The sequence below is a fragment of the Microchirus variegatus genome, assembly GCF_963457635.1.
Source record: "Microchirus variegatus genome assembly, chromosome: 5".
Classification (NCBI taxonomy): domain Eukaryota; kingdom Metazoa; phylum Chordata; class Actinopteri; order Pleuronectiformes; family Soleidae; genus Microchirus; species Microchirus variegatus.
Window position 1 is genome coordinate 20,019,488 of NC_139806.1, and position 9,989 is coordinate 20,029,476.

General features: G+C 40.1%; 1 protein-coding gene across 1 annotated transcript; it reads left to right on the top strand.

Moving 5' to 3' along the window:
• Positions 1-3,734: 3,734 nt before the first annotated feature.
• LOC310926993 (5-beta-cholestane-3-alpha,7-alpha-diol 12-alpha-hydroxylase-like) lies at positions 3,735-5,270 on the top strand (the record flags this gene model as incomplete). Its single annotated transcript, XM_083889226.1, has 1 exon — positions 3,735-5,270. One exon carries the CDS (start codon positions 3,735-3,737, stop codon positions 5,268-5,270), a length of 1,536 nt encoding a protein of 511 aa, XP_083745352.1.
• Between the last annotated feature and the right edge of the window lie 4,719 nt (positions 5,271-9,989).

Genomic DNA, 9,989 nt, shown 5'->3' on the forward strand with positions numbered 1-9,989 from the left:
CTGGTTAACGGGTGAAGAATTTTGTAGAATGAGTCGAATAGATGGAATCTGAAGATGGTGGAGCTGAAGACTGAAGTGAGCAGTGATGGGAATGGAAGGGAATGATGAGGGGGAAACCAGATGGAGGCAGCTTGTGCAACTCAATCACATCTGTAGAGAAGCTCAACAACAACAAAAAACTGCCTGCACAAAAGGTGCAGGAAAAGTAATTAATTTTCCTTATTAATAGTCCACATTGTGTCTTTGTGTTACACAAAATATCACACATCATAACATTTCACTCACACATACTTTAACTTTGCAACCAAGCTTAATAAAATAGCTTAACAATAGCCCTGTACAGCATGGCCAGGTCAGACCTGAAAAGAGGAATCAGGGAGGCCAAGGCGGCCTATAAGAGGAAAATCAAGGACCCTTTGCTGTGAATGATCCCAGAAGAATGTGGCAGGGAATAAATCACATAACCAACTATAGAAGCAGTAACCAGGTGACTGCTAGGACTGATGCCTCGCTGGCAGAGGAACTAAACAGCTTCTTTGCCCGCTTTGAGACAGACAGGCCCTCAGCAGCCACAGCACTCCCACCCCTCCCCAGCACTGGCACAATGACACTTCAGGAGCATGAAGTGAGACGTGTGCTGAGGACAGTGAACCCCAGGAAGGCGGCTGGTCCCGATGGAGTACCCGGTAAGGTACTCAGAGCTTGCGCCGACCAACTGACTGGAGTCTTCACAAGAATATTCAACCTGTCCCTGGCGCAGGCCATCATCCCACCCTGCCTCAAAACCTCCACCTTAATTCCCGTTCCCAAGAAGACAGCAGTGGACAGCCTCAACGACTACAGACCTGTTGCACTTGCGCCTGTAGTCATGAAGTGCTTTGAGAGACTGGTCTCCCAGCACATCAGGGCCTGTCTGTCTCCCACACTGGACCCACACCAGTTTTCCTACAGGGCAAACCGATCCACGGAGGACGCTACCACCATAGCGCTCCACACCGCGCTGAGTCACGTGGAGCACCGGGGGAGCTATGTCAGAATCCTCTTCCTGGACTTCAGCTCAGCCTTCAACCACATCCTACCGGAGATCCTGGTCCAGAAGCTCTCACACCTGGGTCTCTCCAACCCCACCTGCCTTTGGATTAAGGACTTCCTGTCAGATCGTCCACAGTCTGTCAGACTTGGTACACACCTTTCCAGCACCATCACACTCAGCACCGGCTCCCCACAAGGATGTGTTCCCCTCCTCTTCACTCGTTACACACACGACTGCTCCCCGACCCATCTCTCAAACAGCATCATAAAGTTTGCGGATGATACCACCGTGGTCGGGCTCATATCAGATGGAGATGAGTCTGACTACAGAGATGAGGTCAAGAGACTGACAGCGTGGTGTTCAGTTAATAACCTCAAACTGAACACCACAAAAACAAAAGAGATAATACTGGACTTCAGGAAGGGCAGAGCGGTCCTGGCCCCACTGTACATAAATGGGGACTTGGTGGAAAGAGTCCACTCCATCAGATTTCTGGGCGTGCAGATATCCGACGACCTCTCCTGGACTGTCAACACCACGGCGGTGGTAAAGAACGCACAACAGCGTCTCCACTTCCTGAGAGTGCTCAGAAGAAACAACCTGGAGGAGAGGCTGCTGGTGACCTTCTACAACGCCACCATAGAGAGCATCCTGACATATTGCATCACAGTGTGGTTTGCAGGGTGCTCTGCAGCAGACAGGAGAGCGCTGCAGAGGGTCATTAACACAGCCCAGAAGATCACAGGCAGCTATCTGCCTGGAGGATATTGCCAGCTCTCGCTACCGAAGCAGAGCTGGAAACATCATCAAGGACTCTTTCCACCCTGCAAACCACCTGTTAAACCTGTTACCCTTGGGCAGGCGGTACAGGTCACACAGAGCCAGAACAAACAGACTCAAGGATAGCTTCTTTCCCAGAGCCATCACAGAAGTAAACACAAAATAAAAATTGGATAACCTGCACACACACACACGTATGCAAATACTGCAAATAAGTGCAATAAATTGACAATAAACTGATGTATACTTGCAAAAACAATAAACTGTCGAATACAGTCAAGGACTATACAAACACACTTAAGTGCAATACTGCTGAAAAGTGCAATAACTGCTGCTCATGTTTACAATGTTACACTGCTCAGGTCAACACTTTCTCTTTGTTTAACTTGCCGTTTTGTTTACAAAAGTTTGCTGCAAATTGTGTGTATACATAATTAATGTATAGTATAGTTTATGTATATAATTTTACAAAAATGTCTTATTTTTTTCTTTTTTCTTTTAATGTTATTTATATTTGAATGCAAAGTACTCAAATTTCGTTGTACACAATACAATGACAATAAAAGGCTATTCTATTACAAAGAACATTTCCACACAATGCATAACCACAGAACCAGAGGCACAGCTTGTGAACAGGCAAGGCAGGAAACTGCTTGGGGCACAAAATTCTTCATCCGTTAACCCTGAGGGCTGTTTTTACTGAAATGTGCAGTTACCAGCCGCCTCCCTGTCCCCCTTAAAAAACAATGGGCGATTTGCAATGACATCTCAGTAGGAAACCTCCCTAAAGGGGCCCCACCTCACTTTAACCTGTGTGAAGTTATCGTTCTGCAAGTTGGAAAATGAAGAGGATTATTTGCAGTGTAATGCATATCTTTTTTTACTCAGTTTTTTCAGTTATTTACAGTATTTTATTGTTCTATATATTGTTTTATAATGTGGGTTCTTTACAGTGTAATGTATATTTTATTCAAGTTTATATAGTTTTTTTAAAAGCTATTTACAACATTTTATTGTTATTTGCATTCATATGTTCACATACTTTTTAATTACAAGGTTTTTCCATGTTATTTCATTCCTTTTGAAAAAAAATATATTTTGAAGTCATACATTTTTCGTTGGTGTCAGATTATTTATAACATAATGGTGATGAGACTCTAGAATCGCCTCTGCACATAACATTGACTGTGTCTGCTCAGGTTAGCTGAATTAGCAGACCATTACTTAGCCCTTCCTTTCGACATTTTCACACCTTTTTTTCCAAATAAACATACCATTTACAATATCACCAGGTTATGAGCTTATCCCGACATGACATAAATAATTCACAGTGTCAAGCTATAATCATATTTCAAAATTATCACAACCAGAGTGCTAGCTAACCATGTGTGCTAACAGCTAACTTGGCGGGATATTCATTAACCACGTCGTTCATGTAATAAGATAAATGTTACCCCCAACCAGTAGGTGGCCGCACTTGTTTCATTTGTTTACTTACCATATCGTTATGACGCATTAGATTAAGAGAATGCACAGCTATGTTTTGTATCATTAGCTCACAGAGTTTAATAAAAGAAATACTTTTGTTCCTTCAAGCAAGATTCTTATTAATGTAGTAACATTACGGTTGGCAACTCCGTAAAATTTGGATGACTTCTCTTTTCAATGGTCAAAACCTCTTCTAAAGTAGCCTTGATACCTTTCTACTTCATGACAGCTTCCTGCTGACACTGCTAAAGTCAACTTCCCACACGTGTCTGTCTTTCTCCGACTGGAAAAAAACCTGACATTTGCATATGCAAATGTTTTATCTCTTTTGTTGACTGACTACTCATACAAAGGGAGGAGCATAACATGTATTTATAATGCAGCACGTGGAGCTTTACTCCACATAACTGTGTGGTCCTCAGAGTAATCAGTCATGGGACTCCTGCTCTCTATCCTTATTGGCATTCTTGCCTCTCTGATCGGAGGACTTTACCTTCTTGGTGTGTTTCGAAGGCAGCAGCCAGGAGAGCCCCCTTTGGATAAGGGGCTCATCCCTTGGCTGGGTCATGTCTTGGAGTTTCGCAGCAACACACTGAAATTCTTCGAGAGGATGAAGCAAAAGCATGGCGATATATACACAGTACAGCTGGGAGGGTTTTATATTACATTTCTTCAGGATCCTCTATCGTTTGGACATTTGGTAAAAGAGAGTAGAGAAAAACTAGACTTTTACAAGTTTGTAAGGCATCTTATACGCAGAGTGTTTGGTTATGAATCTGTAGAGGATGAGCGACACATTCTTCAAGTCTCCAGCAACAAGCATCTCAAGGGAGATGGCCTGAAGGTACTGACACAAACTATGATGACAAATTTTCAGAAACTGATGTTGCACAGAAGTGATGGAGCTGCAGACAAAAGCACCTGGATAGAAGATGGACTCTTTATGTACAGCTACAACATTCTTTTTAGGGCCGGCTACTTGTCTCTGTTTGGGAACACACCAGCTGAGTCAGAAGGAAGTGAAGAGAAATCGAAAGACAAGGATAGAGCTGAGTCACAGGCCTTATTCTCTGAGTTTCGTAAATATGACCAACTCTTCCCTAACCTCACCTACGGGGTGCTCACACCCAGGCAAAGATTGCAGGCAAAGAGGCTGATGGAACATTTCTGGAAAGCTCTGTCAGTGCAGAAGATGAGGCTCAAGGACAATCTCAGCCGCTGGACATGGGATATGCAGCAGTACAGAATTGATAGGGGTATGAATGAGTTAAATATTGACAAATTCAATTTTGCGATTTTTTTTGCCTCTCAGGGCAACACAGGGCCATCCTCCTTCTGGCTGCTTTACTTTCTCATGAAACACCCAGAGGCCATGGCAGCAGTAAAGGAAGAGGTAAATAGGGTTATGAAGGAATCGGGACAGGAAGTCCGAAGTGGTGGTCCTTTGGTTGACGTGACCCACGAAATGCTGTTGAAAACACCCATCCTGGACAGTGCTCTGGATGAGAGTCTCCGACTCACTACTGCACCCCTTCTCACCAGAGGTGTGCTTCAGGATATGACTCTCAAAATGGCAGATGGTCGTGAATATTTCATTCGCAAAGGTGACAGAGTGGCAATGTTCCCTTACATTGCAGTTCAATCGGACCCAGAGGTCCACCCTGACCCAAGTTCATTCAAATATGACCGCTTTCTAAATCCAGACGGGAGCAAGAAAACAGATTTCTACAAGAAGGGGAAAAAGTTGAAGTATTACAACATGCCCTGGGGTGCTGGGGTCTCAATGTGTCCTGGACGTTTCTTAGCCTCCAATGAAATGAAACAGTTTGTTTTCCTCATGTTGGTCTACTTTGAGTTTGAGCTGAAGAATCCTGATGAGAAGATAACTGAAATTGACTACAGGAGATGGGGCTTTGGATCCATGCATCCTTACAAAGATGTTCCATTTCGCTACAGACTCAGATATTAAACCAACTTCCTGATGATCAGCACATAATAGGTGTGGCTTTAGTACTTTGTACGTTTCAGTACCGGGGCTTGCTAGTTTGATTAGAGCTTAGTGTGCAGTTTTACCTGAAACTATGTAGACTGTAAGACAGAGGATAACCAACTGTTAACATACTTGTTTTATGTTCAGCATTGTCTCAGTTCTCCTCAGATCTGAGCTGCTTCCAATAAAGCCTTGTTCAACTTAACTCATCTCTGACTCCAGGAAACTCCCTCCTTGGTCGACTCATTAAATAATCAAATCTCTGGTAAACAGCTACCATTTACACGGGTTAAATATTTGGAAGCACTCTTTTTGTCACCCTTTCACATGTGCTTTGTTTTAGGTAAAAGAAAAATGCTTATGTGCTGCTGTCCTGTACCATTAAAAATCTTCTCATCATGAAATGACTGGCAGCTTTTCTGTGCTTCAGTCTGTGTTGTTGGATTAAACAATATTTCAGGAAACATGGCAATTTATGTTTAATTTTTTAATGTGGGTTTTGCTTGCTTGACAATAAATGTAAAAGTGAACACTGTATGAGCAGCGCTCCACACCCAAGTTCCTCCCCAAAAATCGTATGGAAGTGATAAAGAATGCTCTTGCTGACACCTACTGCCTATGGAACACAAATGTGGCAGCAAAGAAAAAGGTGAAAAGAAAAATAAATTCACCACAAGATTAAATAATAATAATAATAATAAATAAAATAAATACATTTAAAAAATGTGTCAGTGGGTGACCATTTTACTAACCTATAACCTATAACCTATTCTTCTGATGGGCCTAGAGGGCATTCATATTTGATCTGAGGCAGTGTTACCAAATCCTCAGTAAGGACAGTAGCTATTGGCTTTCTGAAAAGTCTCTACAAGTCGCTAAATGACGCCATCAACTAACCCTAACCCTGTAAGAGAGAAGAATAACCACACATAAAGAGACAAAAAGTGTGTCAATAAAACCCAAAATACAACAAATTAAATTTCTTTAAAGTTACATTTTCAAACGTCCTCTTTATCCAGGCTTGGGACAAAAAAGGCAAAAGTCACCCAAAAGAGACACAATGGTGGAGTTTTGTCCATAAATGCAGTGCATTTTAGACAAAGAACTTTACATTCATGTGAACCCTCTGCGTCACAATGGTGGTCATTGAGAACAAAAACAATATGTGTTTTCACATCAAAGTCTCCAAAAGTCTCCAATAACACCAGAAAAAGTTGCTAGATTTGTCACTAGTCCAGTCTAGTCCGGCGAGAGAGGTCTGAATACTCCTTAAATAAAGTGTCAAAGTTTGCAACACTGATTCGAGGTTATTCTGTGCTCCCAGCGGAATTTTATGAAAGTTTGGATTTCAGAAAAGCTGTTGAAAGCATTTTAAAAAGTAGCTTATTTCATGACCTTTCACCTCGGTTTCATGCTTAGAATGCTTAGTGATGCATTGGTGTGCAGTGCTACAGTCGAGTCTGTTGTTCTCCAATCTAATCCATATTCATTTCTACAGAACATTTAAAAACAACTGAGTTGACCAAAGTGCTGTACATCATCAAACTTATATAAAACAGACAGGATATGAAACTGTAAACTAAAAGCCAATTTAAATGAAATAAACAACACAACACAGAATGTCAAACCAATAAAACCCAGAAAAGTCAATTAACAACATAATAGTCAGGGAAAGAAGTGGGGTTTTTAGTCGAGATTTAAAAACAGGCAGTGTGTGAGCATGTGGAATTTGGGGAAATAGTTTGTTCCTCTATTTAAGAGCCACCACAGCAAAGACTTTCTCTCCCTTATGTTTTAATCTCAACTATAGGTACCTCAAGAAGAGATCTTTCTGCAGACCTCAGTGCTGGTGATGGTGAATAAGGATGTAAAAGATCACTGAGGTAAGATGAGATAAGACCATTCAAGGCTTTATAAGTAAAAAAAAAGCAGAACTTTAAAATGGATTCTAAAATAGATTGGGAGCCAGTGCAGAGATGCCAACACATACTGTTATATGCTCAACAGTGTTCTGGACTAACTGCAAGTGAGAAAAGGCATCCTGGCTAACACCAACATAGAGAGACATTATAATAATCAGCAACATGATTTGATATGGAACAGCCTGTCAGAACTGTATTTCTCTGTGATTGGCTGGTTTTGTTGCAGGCTGTAAAGCCAGGCCAAGTAAAGGGAGCATGCAGGTAGAGTTGAATGCACACAGAAATGAGAGAGAGAGAGAGAGAGAGAGAGAAAGTGCATCTGTGAGTTCAAAGAACAAAGATCTGTGAGTGCAACTGACAAAACTGTGCGTGATAAATACATTTATTGACACACAATAGACTTTATTTTGTAAGGTTATGTATATTTTTGCCCCATCTTCCATCACCCATCTGTGACTGCTTTAGTGTATTATCAGACTGAATGGAATTTTACTTTGACGTTAGGAGTCTACACAAAGATTTAACTCTCATCTGCATAAAAGGAATACAGACAGACTGGTTTCTCCACGATGCTGCGATTTTCTCACATCAACACTTTTACTTTAAACCGTAAAACTTGTAGTTGAATTCATTTGAACATGAGTAAGTTATTGCTGTCCTGTGTTTGTCTGGCTGTGGATTCTCTCTGTTCATGTCCTTGTCCGGTGCATCTCAGAAACTGCTGTCATTCAGTCCATCAAAAGAGAGGCTGCACATCAGTGTCTGCCAGTGTGACTGCCTGTTTCACTTGAAAGAGTTACATTTATTTCCCATTTGTTTAGTCTGTTTGCCCCTGAAACCTGTGTAAATTAAATTAAATTTGTTGACTTTCAGGGGCATTCAAGTCATCATTTTCAACTTGATGACTTGATGACTTTGTTGCTGTTTGAAATTCCTCGAAGGGACAATTAATTTGTGAATGTTTATTCTACTGTAAAATCAACAGTAAAGTAAAGCGCCTTTAGTGTTTTACAGTGTCATTGGTGTGCACTATCTGTGTAAATTACTGGGCGTTTATTTTTGTTTGCACACACGATCATTCGACTGAGCTGTGCAGTTTTAGAGAAAACTAGGCATTATCCATTTACAAGCTTGGGATCAAAATATCACATTTACTCTTATAATTACAGTTATTTGGTTGCTGTTGTTGTTGTTGCATGACACCGGTATTGATGTGCAAAAGAAATATATTTAAAACTATTTTGAAAAAACATTTGGTAACCCTTTCTTTTACAGTCCCCTGATTACCAGGTAAATACTTGGTAAATTCATGGTAACACAAAAGTGTTACTTGGTAATAAGAAGGTAAACACAATGAAACTATGGCAACTTTTGTTGGGTATTTACCTGGTAACCATATGGTACATGTTAGTGTATTATTGGGTTATAAGCTGGTAATAAGCAGGTACTGTACCACACAAAAAGCTATAACAAATGCACAACAAGATGTACCAAAGTTATGAACCATGAACATGATTAAGTAATATATACTTATAACTGCAGATGTGGGGTTCAAAGATGACACTTAAACAAACACAGAACTAAATGTATTGTTACTTTCCACTGTGCTGTTGTTATATCTTGATATAACATATTCCTTTTTGTGTGGTATATTTGCATCTAACTCACTGGGTAATTTGACATGTTTTACTTTTAAGGTTCAAGTTTGTGTTCTTTTCTTGGCACTTTCACACTTAAATTAGTGGGTATTTTTAAAAACCAGGTGAGGCCACGTTATAAAAAAGAAGTACAAATTTTGTCCCAGCATCACTGACATGTAGGAAACAACAATAATTCCATGTCTCTCAGTGATAATGGGGCAGTGGTTACCACTTCAGAATCAGAATCAGAGAGTTGGATCATTTTGCATCTTTTTCTTCTGTCTCTCTTTAAATCAATAATTTGAAGTGATGACATACATGATATTAAGCAATTAGGGAAGAAATGACCATGTTCACCATGGTCTTATGGTTCTTATGTTGCTGACTAACACATTGACACTGGAGAAGAACCTTTTTAAACACAGGATTAAACTTTTATTTTTTACCCCATCTCCATTTATTGACTTTTCAGAGGTAAACAAACGTACAAGTTCAATTAAAAGATAAGGAGAATAAACCATTTTATTATTATTCACCAAGTACACCCTCTGGCCTAGTGATTGTTGTACTTTGCGTCATTTGGTTGACTGCATGTGTACCGAAGTCTCTTTGGGTGTTGACTGATTTGCAAGGTACATAGGTGTAAAGGGTGACACAATCATTATATCTTCTTTTTATCTAACCTCTATTTTAACCCTGTAAGACCCACATTAAGAAAAACCTAAAAAGAAATTATTTGACCTTTCAGATGTTGTTGTAGGAGGCCTTTGATGCAGAAATCAAAGAGTTTTTGGAAAAATGTGTATGTACGTTGGGCTTTGGTGTTAGCAGTTTCTGTATATTTCTCACTTTGTCTGAACAACTATTCAGAACAACTAAGGGCTCATTTGCATTGTTGATTGCTTACTTAGCTCCATAAATGTATAAAACATTTAAAAATAATCACACATTTATTTAAAAAATAATAATAAATAAATAAACAGGATAAAACTCTAGCTTTTTCTAGCAACTTCTTCAATCCTTTTTTCTTTTCATAACAAACTTCCATTGTTAGTGAAAGTCCTAAAAGCAGTTCTCTGAAAAGCAAACGCAAACATCACACTTGCTGCATTGTGTGTAGGTGAATCCTATATCGC